General features: G+C 40.7%; 1 protein-coding gene across 6 annotated transcripts; it reads left to right on the plus strand.

Annotated features, from left to right (window-relative positions):
- Window positions 1–1,864: 1,864 nt before the first annotated feature.
- On the plus strand, window positions 1,865–11,610 carry METTL22 (methyltransferase 22, Kin17 lysine). Of its 6 annotated transcripts, none has more exons than XM_058850005.1 (11): window positions 1,865–1,998; window positions 3,196–3,527; window positions 5,932–6,279; window positions 6,654–6,694; window positions 6,780–6,924; window positions 7,376–7,447; window positions 7,531–7,584; window positions 8,107–8,187; window positions 9,121–9,223; window positions 9,996–10,164; window positions 10,683–11,593. In XM_058850005.1, the coding sequence occupies exons 2-11, from the start codon at window positions 3,305–3,307 to the stop codon at window positions 10,716–10,718; spliced, it is 1,272 nt and encodes a 423-aa protein (XP_058705988.1). In that variant the 5' UTR covers window positions 1,865–1,998; window positions 3,196–3,304; the 3' UTR covers window positions 10,719–11,593. The 6 variants fall into 6 exon arrangements, with proteins under 6 accessions (XP_058705988.1, XP_058705989.1, XP_058705987.1 ...); XM_058850006.1 differs by having other exon boundaries at window positions 1,993–2,026; XM_058850004.1 differs by lacking the exon at window positions 1,865–1,998 and adding an exon at window positions 2,002–2,047.
- Window positions 11,611–15,412: the final 3,802 nt, after the last annotated feature.

Consider the following 15,412-nt stretch of genomic DNA (forward strand, 5'->3'; position numbering starts at 1 on the left):
CACACCTTTCATTCACAATCCTTTTCCAGGAAATACCACTTTTTTCTCCTGGTTTTGTGTTTGTTTTTCAGTTTTGTGGGGTTTTTTGTTTGTTTTGTTTTTTGTTCTTCTTGTGGAATGAAGAATTAAATTCAAACACAGTTTTATCATTCAGCCTTCCAGTAAAGCTAATGGGATTCTGGAGTTTATTGTTCTTTTAGACTTACCACAACTACTTCCCCTGTGGTTCAAAAGAGAAAAGCTGTTAGACAATATATACAATTACAATTTGCAGATTCGCTGCCCTTGAAAATTACTAACTATTGACTGGTTGATCTGAGTTTTGGCTATTCCATCTCAGATCTAATCTTTTCATCATGCACTTGTACACATCCAGTTTGAAGAGCCACAACCTGCAATGAATTTAAAAAAGGACAGTCCAAGACCAGTCACAATTTATCTCTGCCAGGAGACTACAAGACATACAATGTCCTGACTCTTACTCAGCATTACCTGATCTGCCAAAGAAGCCCCATGGAGTGTCAACACATGATACTGAATTCGAAGGGGGATTACAGGAGGAACACTCCTGAAGCAACCAACACAGACAACTTCAGGGGACTTGATCACTGGATGAAACTGGCCCAATTTATCATTTCAAAAAAGCAGTTAAGCCTTGGTGAAGTTGTCTGGCATGTGAGGAAAATTTAAACAAATTCCTAGGTCACATGGCTGTGAGGAAGACAGGAAATGTAACTGAGGTGCATCCTTAAAAGAGATACATCTCAGGAATTTGCTGCCGAAGCCCTCTTGTGTGTAGCACAGAAACTGCAGCCCCCTAAACATTTCATTATCACCCACGTTATAACATCTGTAGCCACAGGCCTTTTGCAGCCACGAGATATTCCTGCTTTGCCCAAATACTATTCATATGTGAAACGAGGTGTCAGCGTTTCTTAGAAAAGCAATTGCAGCAGCTCCATTTCTCACGTAATGTACCTTTGTGTTTAAAAGTCCCCATGTAATGCAGCTTTTTAGCTACCCCTCTAATTACACTAAGGCTGTGTACCAGTAAGTGCCTCTTGCTGCAGACTGGTGAGATCTTGTGACAAATATAATCTGCTTTGCCTGCTTAGCACTCCATAGCAGTGAGGAACATGCCAGCAGAGAGAGACACTGCAGTAATAATTTATGTGTCAGTGTATCACCATGGGAAGTAAAATAATGTTCTGCTCTTTCACAAGAGCCAGATAAAAGGAGAACAAATCTCCAAAGCATTTTTGTCAGATATTCATCCAATAGAATTCCCCACAGAAACTGTAATGAGATATCTGAATGGCTTCTGAATGGCTTGTGTTTTCCATTTCATTGCCACTCAAAAGTCTTAACTGTAAAAATAGGGAAAGATTATTTCATTATTTTAATAATTATTTTAATAGTTCTTAGCCTTTGTTGAGGGGGGCAGATGATGAGAAGGAGACATCTAGAAATAGTTACAGACTATAAATTATATTCCAACTTTGCTTCAGCTAATCTTACAGTGGTACCAGAATTCTGTCATGATCTGGACTAAGGAAGAAACGCTTATTTGCCTCCGCAGAGGTTTTCCCACTTCGTTTTCAAGCCCTTTGTAGATGGATTTTACATGGAATTACAGATGACCCGAGACAGATGCTAAAAACAATTAACAAAAGAACGTGAGCACACGTCTAGAAACTCCGAGCAAGCCCTGCGGATGCTGCAGCGCCAGCCTTTCCCCGCCTCCCCCGGCAGGCTTTTAGCGGGGTTCAGTGCTGGGGAATTCTCAAACACGGGCGATCCCCGGGCACAGCGGGGACCCTGGGCACAGCGGGGACCCCGGGCACAGCGGTACGGGCGATCCCCGGGCACAGCGGTGAGCGCACGGCCGCAGCACCCGCGGGGCCGCCGGGCAGCGGCGTCAGCGGAAGGAGCCGGAAGGAACCGCCAGCTCCGCAGCGACACCGGGAGAGGCGGGACCCGAGCGGGGAACGGGGAGAGGTGGGACCCGAGCGGGGAACGGGGAGAGGTGGGACCCGAGCGGGGAGAGGTGGGATCGGAGCGGGGAACGGGGAACGGGGAGAGGTGGGACCGGAGCGGGGAGCGGTGGGACCTGAGCGGGGAGAGGCGGGTCCCGCGGTAGGGACACGGGACAGACGGGTCTCACCGTGGGGACACGGCACAGGCGGGTCCCGCCGTGGGGACACGGGACACGTAGGTCTCACCGTAGGGACACGGGACAATCGGGGCCCGGCCGCGCTCCCGCCGCCGCCCCGTGCCCGCAGAGCCTCGGCCCGGCCCCGCAGGAAGCGGAGCCCCGCAGGTCCGGCCCCGGGCCACTGCCCGGCGGGGCTGCCCTGGCTCCTGCGCCGAGTCCCGCCGGGAAGGGGCAGGTTCGGAGCTGGCAGAAGTTAACAGAGCCGCAGATACAGATAGACACACTGCTCCTAAAGCCTGGAGTGTTTTGAGTGGGGGTATGTATGATGGTCCAGCAGGGTGCTACTAAACTGATCACGGGTCTGGAGCATCTCTCTTACGAGGAAAGGCTGAAGTTGAGATGACTGAGGGAGACCTTCTTAATGTGTGTAAATATCAAAGGGAGGGCTCAGAGCAGGGACCGGGCGCTGCTCCCTGGGGCCCAGCAATGGGGCAGGAACTGATGCCCAGGAAGCTCCGGCTGAACACGAGGAAGAACTTCCCTGTGCAGGGACCAAGCACCGGGACAGATTATCCACAGAGAATGGAGTCTCCCTCAATGGAGATATTCTGGAACCATCTGGAGAGGATCCTGTGCTCCAGAATGACCCTGCCTGAGCAGGGAGGTGGGACCAGATGAGCCACTGTGGTCCCTTCCAGCCTGAACCATTCAGTGATCTTGTTCAAGCACAACTGGATAATAGCAAATTTAGCATAATCATTCAAGATGTTAATGTCAGCACAGGAAATAGCCTTATTCCTTTTGAAGACCTCTGCAGTCACGGTAATGTTTGGTTTTTTTCAGGGCAGGTTGTTTGTAACACAAGCAAATTAGTAGCTCTTCCTAAAATATACAGTGACTGCCACTGAGCTACTAACAGTTATAGATTTGAGGATTCTGTAAAAGCATTGGAGCATTGCTACTTTATTGAACAGTAGGATCTCATTTATATCTTCTGGAATACTGCTGGACCACTAAAAGCTGCCTGTGTTTGGTTTTAGGTTGAATGTCCTGATGATCCTTGTTGTCTTGGAGCGTGGTGGAGCTTGCATGATCACACCTTCTCAGAAACTGTCCTGAGGTTCTCTTGGTGAGCAGAGCTGTTACTGGATGCCTGTAAGTGGAAGAGAATGGAATCCCTGTGTGGCAGCACTGCTTAAGGGACTGTCTGAGCGCTGCAGATGTTCCTCTCACCAGCACCCCGTGGTAGATTTCATGGAGAAGGAGATGGATAACCCCACGTTTAGAAGTGACACTGTGCTGTCAGATGTTCACTTGCACTGCCCAAGCAAAAGACACCTCATGGTGAGACTGAATGCAGTTGGACAGCCAGGTAATGGATGCTGACACTGATGGAGCTGTGTTTTAACTGTCCTCATATCTTTGTAAGGCTGAATCCTCCTCTAAGTGGTTGATATTAATAGGTACATATTTTATTCCAGTTATAAGCAGAATCACCTCCTACTCAGTCTTTAGAAAGAGGGCTAGCTGTATTCTCATGAAATTAACTCCAGAGATGAAAACTTATAGACAGCCTGTCTTAAAAATTAAATTTTAAATTACTTTCTGAGAAAAAGTAACCAAATTTACTCACTTGAAGGTTTAATTTAATGTATTTGTTCATTGAGCAATAGTGTCAATATAGCACTTTGGGAATCATGATTAAAAATAAGGTTGTGATGTTTCTTATACACAAACAAAAGGTGAGAACCCAGGGGTTTTAAACAGTGTAACTTAAGTTTAAAATAGAAGCTATCAATAATTAATTAGTGATTAATCAGTAATTAATTTATCAAGTTTAATTAAATGCTTATGTGATAATTTACCATCTATTCCAGGGGAGCATAACAGCTTTCTTTGGGCTTTGTGGTGTTTTTTTGGTTTTGATTTTTTTGTTGTTGTGGTGGTGGGTTTTTTGGTTTTTTTGTGGGTTTTTTTTTTGTTGTTGTTGTTGGTGGGGTTGGGTTTTTCTGGGGGGCGGGTGTTTGCTTCAAAAAAAATGTCAGCAAGAAAACTCAATGGCTTTAATAGAATATTAAATTCTGGCATAGAATTTGAAGAGTCAAGGCTGTAGAGGAAATGAGTTGGCAAATGTCCCTGGCTGATTGCCAGCTTGTAGTTTGCTATAAAGTTGTCAAGAGAACTGACCTTGAAGCTGCTGGCAAAATGTTCTGTACAAAAGTCCTGCTGTGACAGAAGTGTTAATTGTTTTTTCAAACCCAGTTGTGACATAAAAAGAGTAACCTCTGCAGCTGTTCTGGTGTATGACAATGTGAAAAAGTATCAAAGTAGGTCTGACAAAGAAATGAATAATAATTTTTGACCCTGTTCAGGTCAAAACCCAGGTAGTTAATGCTGTGGTGGGTCTTCTTGCTGTTTGACATGTGTTGCTGTGATTGTGCTTGATGTAAAGGACCTTTCAGCAGAAGGAGGTGTCAATGTGTTCCACCTACTCTGGATGAGCTCCATCTGGGAAATTCCTCTGGTTATTGAGACAAGAACTGTGTGGTCATATGCCAGTCTTTAATGCCATAGCAATCTACCAGTGCCACTTTGCTGTGTTTTGGGGGAGTTTATGGGGATTTAGTCTCTTCCCCTTTGAATCAGTTTGACTTTCCACCTTTTGAATGCCGTAGAAATGCAGAGGATCAGAATGGTCTTGGAGAACAAAACACTTCATTCACTGATGGCATCCTCTGTTCCAATTAGTTTCATCTGGCCATCATGCAAACAGCAGAGACTTTCAAAATTTCTCATGCTAGGACAGGCATTGAAGATTTTATTAGATCCAGCTAGAAATGGTCCCACTAGAGAGGCACCTCAGTCAGATTTCCATAGACCACCTTGGAACATCATGCCTACTAAAGAAACTGGAATAGAACTCCATAAATTGTGAAATTGTTGAAAGCAGTGGTGTCAAGCACTTTGTCTCTTCCTTTTTATTGGGAATGAACATAGATGGAAGGACTATGGAATGTTTGTTCCTCTTTATGTATGGTATTCAGGCAGTACAGATTCCTGTAATTAAAATTGCAAGGTCCATGTTTCAATAAATTAAAATTTTAATAGATGCTGAGTGATTGTTGTAAAAGATTTTTAATTAATTGGTCGTTGAGAGCAGCTTCAATCATTTAATCTATTTGAATAATCAGTTTGAACATTTAAAAAAAATTACAGAAGTGTCATCTTTGTCTCCTGTGCACTTATTTCTGCTCTTATATACTGAGCCAATTTCAAGGCTTGAAGTTGCTTGAATTCCTAAAGACTTTCAAAGCAGTAAACAAAAATTCAACTCAGATTTTGCTAGAACATGCTTCTTTCTTACAGGATAGTAATCTTAACCAAAAGAAACTAATTCTAACTGATATTAATTCTGCTTTCAACTTAATTTGAACTTCTGTGTACAGAACTTTTAGAGGCTGTAAGAAAGCATCCCCTCTGCCAATAGTTAAAATAAATATTACTAAATCAGATGAATGTGCCTATTGTGGCTGTGCAGATGCTCAGTCAGCCAGTGGGCTGTGAAAGTGCTTCATTAATTTCTGATGACAGAACTTAATAACAGAAGTATTTCTTCATAGCAAATTAAACTGTATTTCAAGTTACCTGTATCATTTTTCACTCTACAGATTTTTAATGCAAGTAATGCATGCCAAAATCTCATGCTTGTGGAAGCTGTGCACAGATTCTGCCTCATCTGGTGTTTAACCTTTCCCCCCCACACTGTGTTCTTACAGTATTCCTGTCATATTTCAAACTCCTCTGGAGCACAGAAGATTTGGCATCTGGGAAACACGTGGGAGAAATTACCACAGGAAGAGAACACCAGTGCAGAAGTGGAGATGAACTGTGTGACAAGGACAGGAGTAACATAAAAAAAGGAGAATTAAATAGTGAAGGAGTAGAAGCTCTGCTAGATGATGATGGAGACTTGGAAGTGGTCAGAAGGCCTCGAAGTGCCTCTGATTTGCAAGCAGAGGATCTTTTGAGGGATATAGTGTGCCCTGTAATTCTGATGAAAGGGAAAGAAGATGATTTTGAAGATGAAGAGCAGGAATGTACCCGCAGTGATGTTGTTAAAATAGGTAAATAAGTTTTCATTCAGGGAGAAATGTGGCAAATATGTTTCTGTAAAACAAAAGAAAAATATGCTTTCTGTAGAAATGGAACAGCAGTTTGTTAAGTGAAAGAAAATAATGAACACAATACTGTGATATTGCAAATAAATATTTACCTTTTTTCTCTGGAAGTGATTTGGGCAGTTGTATACCATAGGAAACTCAGTGCTCCTTAGTTAGAAATGGGTGTTTGGCATTATCTAGCATTATTCTATAGAATGAAGAGTGTTCAGTTCTATATGTGAAAGGGAAGCATAGCCTTAGTTTCAAACTTGCCACTGTGAAACTTGATTTGAACAATTTTGAGATAATTATTTTCTGCTCTGCTCTCATTTCCACAGAACACACTATGGCAACCCCCTTAGAAGACGTTGGTAAACAAGTACGTGCTCAGCCTTGTAGTGTCTTGATTTTCATGGAATGTGCTTCAGAACTGACTCAGTTTTAAGTGCTTCCCTTGTCCCCAGGTCTGGCGTGCTGCCTTCCTCCTGGCTGATTACATTCTCTTTCAAAGGGACACGTTCAGGTGCTGCTCAGTGCTGGAGCTTGGAGGTGGCACTGGAATTACCAGCATTATCATGGGGACAGTTGCCAGGAGAGTTTATTGCACAGGTAAGGCAGTTCTTTTCAGTTAAATATTTTCATGAAACTTCCCAAAGCAGTGCTTTCATCCTGGTGCTTTCAGACTCATCTGTTCATTTATAGTTAATAATTTTTTATTAACACATATCAATTTATGTTATTTACTGAAAAATAACAGGAACTTCCTCAAGGGGCTGAGAAAGCTCAAGAGTTTAAAGGCAAGATACCTTGCAGTGAACTCAAGATAGTGTGTCCAGATTGAAATAGGGATCTAACTTCTTTCTTCAAGGGTTTCTCAGAGCTTAGAACTGAAAGACAAAGGGAAGAAGGATATTAGGGAAGCATTCATCAGTGGATGGAGTTGCTCTGAATTTTCCTTAGTCTCATGGGTTTGAGAGAAACTTTGAATATTAGTCTGAGAGGCATACATGGCCCATACAAAATATTCTTGTTTTTAATATCATTTTCACTTCTTTTACAGATGTTGGTGAAGATCTTCTGGCCATGTGTGAGCAAAATGTTGCATTGAACAAACACCTGATGGAGCCAGGAGGTAGGTGCTATATGGTCAGATTTTGACTCTAGCCCAGGTGCTGTCTGAAATTTGTGACTGATGTGATCTTTCTGCATCCCCAGGAGGGGAAATTAAAGTGAAAGAACTGGATTGGCTGAAAGATGAATTCTGCACTGGTAAGTGCTTAGAATGGGTTCTTTTACATTTGGCTTGGTGGTTGGTGTTACATATTCAAAAGCCTCTCTTGGGCCTCAAAGAAAATTGTGGTTAATGATAATATTTGATACTGCCAGTTGAAAAGGTTTAATGTTTATTGGGCTTTCACATAAAGATTCTTTTAATGAAGAATAAATTTTTTAAAGCATGATAAAATAGGAAGATTAATCAAAACTTACATAAGGATGTATCTGGGGTTTTGTTTAAAGGTGTGCTTGGTTTAATGTATCTAAAGCTGTGATCTTGCTAAGGGATTTTGAATTCTGAAGTGAAAGAAAACTTTGGCTTTCCAATCAGCCTTGGGAGGCATAGCACAGAGGACTGGGGGAACTTCAGAAAATGAACAGGCAAGGTTTTGATTTCCTGTGAGTGATGTGCTCTGTTTATGGAGTAGCAGCTGCTGACAGGAGCTAAGAAATTCCTTTCCTCCAGTCATTTGAGACATTTAATCATGTACACCAAAGCCATCTTCTTTCTTACAGATCCTGAAGCTCCTTATAGCTGGTCTGAAGAAGAGATTGCTGATTTGCTTGATCACTGTTCTGTGATAATGGCAGCTGATGGTAGGGAAATATAAACAGTAAGCTTTTAAATCAAGCTCTTGAGCATTATGAATAATAATTTAAACATACCTAGCTTGCTTTTTAAATCTAATAGGTCAGATCCTTACCTAATTCGTCAAAGCTCTGCCTTAAGTGTTCCTGCCTGTATTTTTATTTTCTAAATGCTTATATTTACATTCTAAATTAGCAATTATGAGAACAGATGTTACAAGATACAAGCTTTTCCTTTTCTTTGGTGTGTTAATTCTTTGTGATTAAATAAATTGCTCAACACAATCACAAGTAACTAAGGAATCAGGATAAGTTCTGTGCAAATAATGATAATAGGTCGTTAGACTAAGATTTTCTGTAATGTGAGTAACAGTTCCAGATGCTGCACTCTCCCATGGAGTGTATGACTTTGGATATCACTTTTCTGCTTTTTCCCTTGTTTATGTGAAGGACTTTGAAATTACAGGCTAGCTTATCTGTATAGGAAAACCATTGTTTTGATCTATAGACAAAGGAGAATTTGGTTTAGTTACAGTATTGAAAGGAGTTGTGAGACTGCATTCAGAGGAGATCTGACTGTAAATTAATTATGGCCTGGTGTGGGTTTTTGTAAGAGGCTCTCTACTCTCTTAATATCCTGGTTATTTAGCTTTTTAGCAAGATTATTTCCTGGATGAGGGAATTTTTGTCAAAGCTTGTAAATTGTCTGAAAAATGATTCCCATTCTGATGAGAGAAAACTTAAAGAAAGCCTGGCATAAATAGCAGCAGTGAATACTCTTACAGGGTCAGTTGTTGCCATTAAAAATGTACTTTTCACTTAGATAAAAGAGTGACTGGTTTGATTGGAGCAATCAAATAAGGCCTGTTGTTGTTTCATAAAGGACACTTAAGTAAATTATATCCTTAATTATACATATGCTCTTCATCTTGTTTTTTATAGTGTTCTATGATGATGACCTGACAGATGCCTTGTTCAGAACTCTGTATAGAATCACACACAACTTGAGAAATTCTTGTACAGTTTATTTAGCACTGGAAAAGAGGTGAGCATTACCAAGAATGTAATATAAAAAACACTAAACACTTTGTGTGTTTTAATTAAAGGTTGGCTTCTCATTTTCATTGTAGCAGATAATCACAGGCTGCAGTACACGCTCAGTACAAGCTTCTTTTTTTTTTCCTACATGCTTAATTTTTATCAGTCCAGAATTTAACAAGAGTTTGCCTTTTGTTGTCCTACCTTTGCCTCACCTGAGATAACCTCTGTGCAAAAAAAGGATAAATAGGTGGCTAGATTGATGTATTCTGTAATGCCTGACAACATTTGCTATATATTTTTGAGGTCACAGGGTGGAATGAAATGGTTTAGAATTAGGGTATTTATTTCCTAGCTTGAGCAACTCTAGAACAGTTTCTCTTGTTTGCTTTAAAGGAATCAATGAATGTTTTGAAGTAGTTGGAGTCCATCCATAAGCTGATACACAAATAGGCTTTGCTTAAATCTCCAGAGATATGTAAGCAGTAACTCTTCCTGTGGTTTGTTGCCAGGTGCTTGTCCAGGAAGCCAAGCCAATGATTTTGTTATGGCAAAGTGCCCTAAAATCAATGGAAGGATTCATCCAAGAGTTACTGTGTATTGATGCTGACATAACATCTTTTCTGCTTTTCAGGAATGGGGGGTGTACATTTTTTTGGCTGCTGAAGGGAGTTGATTATGCTGAGAAGACACATTTTTTCATTAGCTGAGGGAAGCTACACACCCCCTTAAGATGCCAGTTTAGGAGGGATGTTCTAAATGAAGTACTCTTTTGCCAGGCTGAACTTCACTTTAAGACATATGGATGTTACATGTGAAGCCTACAGCCACTTTAGAAATACTCTAAATGATTTGGAGAACCTCCAAGATGGAAAAATGAAATATACAGTGGAGCCCATTAAACTTGATTTCTGCCAGTTCCTTGTTTATGAGCGAATTGAGCAGTTGGTAAGTGGCATTCATGAAAATAAATGTAATGTGTCAGGCTAATCATCTCAAATTAGTTATCAGCTGTTTATGTAATATGAAGTAAGAACAGGAGAATAAACATTATCTTTTATTTCCATTTAGCTTTTCTGATTTAAAATGATTCTTGTTTGTGCTTACATAATCTGTACTAGACTGACATGTCCTGGTTTTGGCTGGGGCAGAGTTGATTTTCTATCACCAGCAGTAAAGTGACTGAGATTGCACTCAGTTCCTCCAAGGATAAGAGACTTTTGCTTTGTAAAATGCCATTTTTGTGATTGAACTGTAAAATGGGACCAATATCTCTTTTCAATTTTCTTGTAGGAGAGCTTTCATTTCACACTTTTAGTAATTCCTTTCCCAGTTCAGAGTTCAGGAAATAATATTCTAATATCTATGAAGAAGTCAATTAGCTGTAAACTTCTGTTATTGAGAAACATGGAAGATATAATATTTCTGGTTATCTAATTACCTCTGTATGTTTTCTGCTCCTGCAGGAATTGTGGAAGATCATGGCTGAGCACCTAACGTGACAGGCCCACAAGAAAAGAGAAGATCTTTACCCAAGGAGAAGGGCTATTTTGATGTTCTGTTAAGGATTTTCATCCCAACAAGAACATCTTCCTGGTGGAATTGTGTTCTCAGAAATTATTGCAATGCAGTTTTGCTTTACTTTTTTGGTTTTGACACTTTGTTTCATGGACTTGTGCACTTGGACATGATTTCTTTGATGTTTCTGAGTACCTGCTGGATGCCAGACAGTGGCAGTGACACGGTGACTTGCTCTTTGGGGTTGATGACTTCACTTTTAGAGTCTGGCAAAGAAGTATTTCACCTTTTCCATGTGGCTGGTTTGCAGATGTCGTGCATTTCCCTTTTTAGTTTACACAACATGGACACTGTTCTCAGTCTTATCCTAGTTCCACACATTATTTGTATTTGTGGACACTTGTGAAACAATGTTCTGGACAAAACTTGTTTGTCATGAATTAAACATTCTTTAAGAAATTTGTTTATGAAACTTGTCCCTTAATTCTCAGTTTGTCCTATATAAATCTCTCTAGTTTAGGGCCACTGTCTGAATTGAAAGGAGACAAGATGCATTTTGTTTCAGCCTCTAAAAATACTCCACAGGGTTTTTGGAGTGTAGGAGATCAACCCTATATTGTCCTGCAGGAATTCTAAGCTATTCTGTCCTAGGCAGGTTGAGGGTGAGAAGGTACCACATGAAGGGAGATGTTACAGCTCTTAAGATATTTGGAATTGTATCCTCAGTACATACATGTGAGGCTGGGGGTAGGGAATGTCTTGCCCACACAAAAGGAAACCTCCAATATCTTACTTCTGGATTAAAATAAAACATATTTATTAAATCTCTCCTGTGTTATTAATGAAACTAAAAATCTGCTCATACTTTTATAAATGTTATGTGCACTGTTGTTTTATATCAGTTTGCCATATGACACTGCCATGGAAATCTTTGTGCTCACTGCATTCCTCAGCACCAGGAGGGTGTCAGTGATGGAGCTGTTCCAGCCTGGGACTTGTGGGAGTGTGCAAGGCATTTATTAGAAGCATCTGATGGACTTCTTGAAAGCCTGTTTTACAAGGTCAGGTATTTCATAACCTGCTTATGTGTGTGAAGGCCTATTTTTTGTGTTCTTCAATGGGATGAAAGTCATTAGATGATCATGGCTATTGCCTCTTAGTACAGTCAAAGTAAAAATTACATTAAGTTAGCACATATATGCCTAGATTAATACAAAACTTCCTTCTCAGAGCCCTTATTTAAACTTCAAAGATAAAAAACTGTATTTTAACCCAAAGAGTCCCAAACTAGTGTTTGTTGGTTTATTATGTTATCAGCTTTGGTAGATTAAACTATTTTTGAATGTAGCTGCTTATTTCAGTAGTGGTTTTTTGAAGGCTATACAAGAAACAATTCAAACTGATGTGAAATAATGTGAGCAGTTAGGAAGTCCTGTGGTATTTCTCCTCCAGGATTTCTCAAAGTCTTTGGAATTATCAACAGAAACTCACCTGCAAGTCCTTAATTTCTGTGAAGGAAGAAAAAGTACGTTCTTTATTTAAAACCTATGAATATTTCTACTTGGCTGTGGAGAGTAAGTTTTCATTTGGGAAACTGACTCTCTTTTGCTAAATAAAGTCATCAGGCAGTTGTGAGCATTTCTGGATGTGGTTGGCAAATCCAGAGGTTATCCAGATGGATCATTTTCAAGATGAGGAACATACAGGAGGTCAAGGGGACCCTGTGGACCCCTTGCAGTGCACTTAGTTCTGGTAAAAGGGAGGAGTGTCCAAATCTTCTTGGGAAGTATGGTAATGGATAGACATGATCTTCCAGGAGGAATCTGGTTTGAAACAAATTGATTTTCACTTTAGTCACTGCCATATGGTGAAACAATATATGCCTTTTCTCAGTCCCCACTCCTCTCCTGCTTTTCTCTCTCTTAAGCAAAGGTGACACAATTATAGATACTGGTCAGGACAAAAACTTGAACTTTTATGTGACACCCAAAGAAACATTGCAAACTAATTGCATTTATTTCTTTTAAATCTTTGTTGACGTGAAACTTTCAGAGTTGCTTTGTTGTTAACATCTGTGTGACATTTTGCAGCAGAAAAAAGTTGAAGACACTCCCTTGGTGGGATAGATTCTGTATATTTATCATTCTGGGTATTCTCAAGTGTAGGTGGCTATTTGTAGGCCATCCTTGTAGCTCCATCTGCTGTACAACACTTTGAGTCAAAACATTTTACAGTTTGTTCAACACCCTGTTCTTTTCTAGTTTGACAATATTGTATTTTGGAGTAACAGTTTAGGTGGCATGTGTGGTTCTGCACTTCTCACCTAGACTTGCAGATGAAGTTACAATGGAACTAATCCTGAAAAAAGGTGGTGTTTAACTGCCTACTTTTTGACAGTAGCTTTAGGAGCTCATAGCCTCCAGCAGTTTGGGGTTTTCAGGAAACACTTCAGGAAAAAGTGAAGGTACTTCGTGTGTGTGTGTGTGTGTGTGTGTGTGTGTGTGTGTGTGTGGTGGGGACTTTTCATTCCTTAGAAGATGAGGACTTAACAGGATCTCAAAGTTTTATAGCAGATAACTATCATGAGATTGTTCATTAACTCAACCATTTGTGGACTTCTATATCTTCCACTGCTTCCAGTCCTTTTCCCTTTTCACCAGAGGATTAGAGGCTTTGTCCCTGGCATTTACATTTCTGTTCTGTTTGCTTTGGTTTTTTTTTTTTATTCTGGTAGACAACATCTTAAAATCTGGGGAAATAATTTTGTGTATCTGATATTTCTACTTGATGCGCATATTTTGTGTTCCAGTTGTATATTTTCCTCTTCTGTAGTGTTGGCTATAGCAGTTTTGCAATCTGCTATATTTGTTTTTGATTCACAGGGAATCTAATTGCAAGTGTACTTCTTGATTGGATCAATGAGACCTAATCCAACTGACTCCTGTGATCCACTCAGGGCCATCAGTGGGGATCTGTTGCTGGGGGTAAAAAGGAAGAACAGACCAACTATTTTGATGGCAATGGATATCTGGGTCCACTTTGGAGTTATGTGTAACTGTGCTGCCAATGCAGCAGTTCAGGGTGTATTAGCAATCTCATTTTCCTCAATCCTGTGCCTGAAACCACATTGCCTGGAGTCATTGCCACAAGTGTGACAGCCAAATGCTGCTGCTGATTTGAAAGACAGTTATTGGTGCTGAGTGTTGGGTACAGGAAACTGAAGACTGCATCTAAAAAGTGGGTGCTGAATTCCTGTCTGCTTGTTATGGCATGGCAAGGATAGCTGCCTGTCTCATATGCTTGCAGAGGTTTTTCAGTCTGCAAAAAGATTGAAAAAATAAATCGAGATTTTTTTACTTAATGCTTAGCAACTTGTCTTTAAAATGCAGTTCACCTCGTGAGTGTGATCATGGTATTTGTAACCTGAACACTTTGGAGGTTCAAGTGAAGTAGGATTTGGAAATCAGTTAATTCTTGCTTCCAGGCTGTCATGCTGTGACATAGGTCCAGAGGTTTGTGTTCTGTTACAGACTCATCTTGACCCTGACTTTTTGTGTGTCCTTTGCATCTGTGCTGGAAGTTGGTGCATTAACAGAATAAAGCTTCCTCTTGAGAAATAACTCCCTCTTCATGCTGCCAGCGGAGCAGTCATCTGTGTCAGTACAGCACATTGCCTCAGAGAAAGTTTCCCCCAGCAGATGGCAGATGGAATTTCTTTAACAATACCAGCACCTAAAGGCAGTAACAAAAAAATATCTAGGTATATATGTGTGTATGTTTATTTACACATTGCCCAGGCCGGCCCCACTGGTGTGAGCAAGAAGAGATGCAAAGGAACATCCCTAGCTTGCGAGCAAGCTGAGTGTATTCTCTAAGTTTCTTGAGCAAATAGTCAAACGGGATGCTCATCAGATATTGAGATACATAAGATGTTAATAATAATTAGAGGTAACATAATTCTTGCCTCAGAGTGAAGTAAAAATACATATAATAAACTAGGCAAGAAAGTTGACAGTGAGTTGGACAGAAAATAGTACGAAAAAAGTAAAGTTTGCTGCTCTGTTCTTGTTCTATGGGATATCAGTAGCAGGTTTACATTGTAGGACGATCAGAAGGGCACCAAGAAATTATCTGCTCTGTATTCCTCTCAAAGCAGAATCATATTCATTTGAGAATCTTGATAAGTGTTTGTTATCAAAGGCTCTCATCATAGATATCCTGTATTTCTCCCAGTAATCTGTTCTAGTGCTTCCTAATCCTTTATGATACAAATGCCTCGCTGTCATCTGAATGGATAAACTGCCGCCTCTCTTGCGATTGTGGACTATTAAATCTTTCTTACTGGAATAAACTGACAGACATAAGGGTTCTGGGCAGGGTAAGTGGAAATGAGGAGGCGTAGATGGCCTAGCCTCGAGTGGTGCGTGCAGGGACAGAAGGATCTTGTACCACCATCTGCAAATTGATGGTGTTGCAGCACAAAAGAACAGCTCTGGCTCTCAGAGCCCGCAGCGTCCCTGCCTTCCTTGTGTCCTCCTCAGCTCTCCTATCTAGTGGCCTTCAGCTGCTCTGCCACAGTAGCTGCTCCAGGATATTCCCTGGAGCTTTTTGATAGAGGTCCTTGATGGCTGAGCAGGGTCTGGCAGCTCCCCTCTCCTGTGACCGAATGTGCGTCTGT

The sequence above is a fragment of the Poecile atricapillus genome, chromosome 14 (assembly GCF_030490865.1).
Source record: "Poecile atricapillus isolate bPoeAtr1 chromosome 14, bPoeAtr1.hap1, whole genome shotgun sequence".
NCBI lineage: Eukaryota > Metazoa > Chordata > Aves > Passeriformes > Paridae > Poecile > Poecile atricapillus.

Excerpts from the sequence above, each read along its gene's own strand:
- METTL22 (XM_058850005.1), top strand. The coding sequence starts at position 3,305 with ATGCCTGTAAGTGGAAGAGAATGGAATCCCTGTGTGGCAGCACTGCTT. Across the intron at positions 7,448-7,530 it reads ACACCTGATGGAGCCAGGAG|GAGGGGAAATTAAAGTGAAA; the intron begins GTAGGTGCTATA and ends CTGCATCCCCAG. Across the intron at positions 8,188-9,120 it reads TGTGATAATGGCAGCTGATG|TGTTCTATGATGATGACCTG; the intron begins GTAGGGAAATAT and ends TGTTTTTTATAG.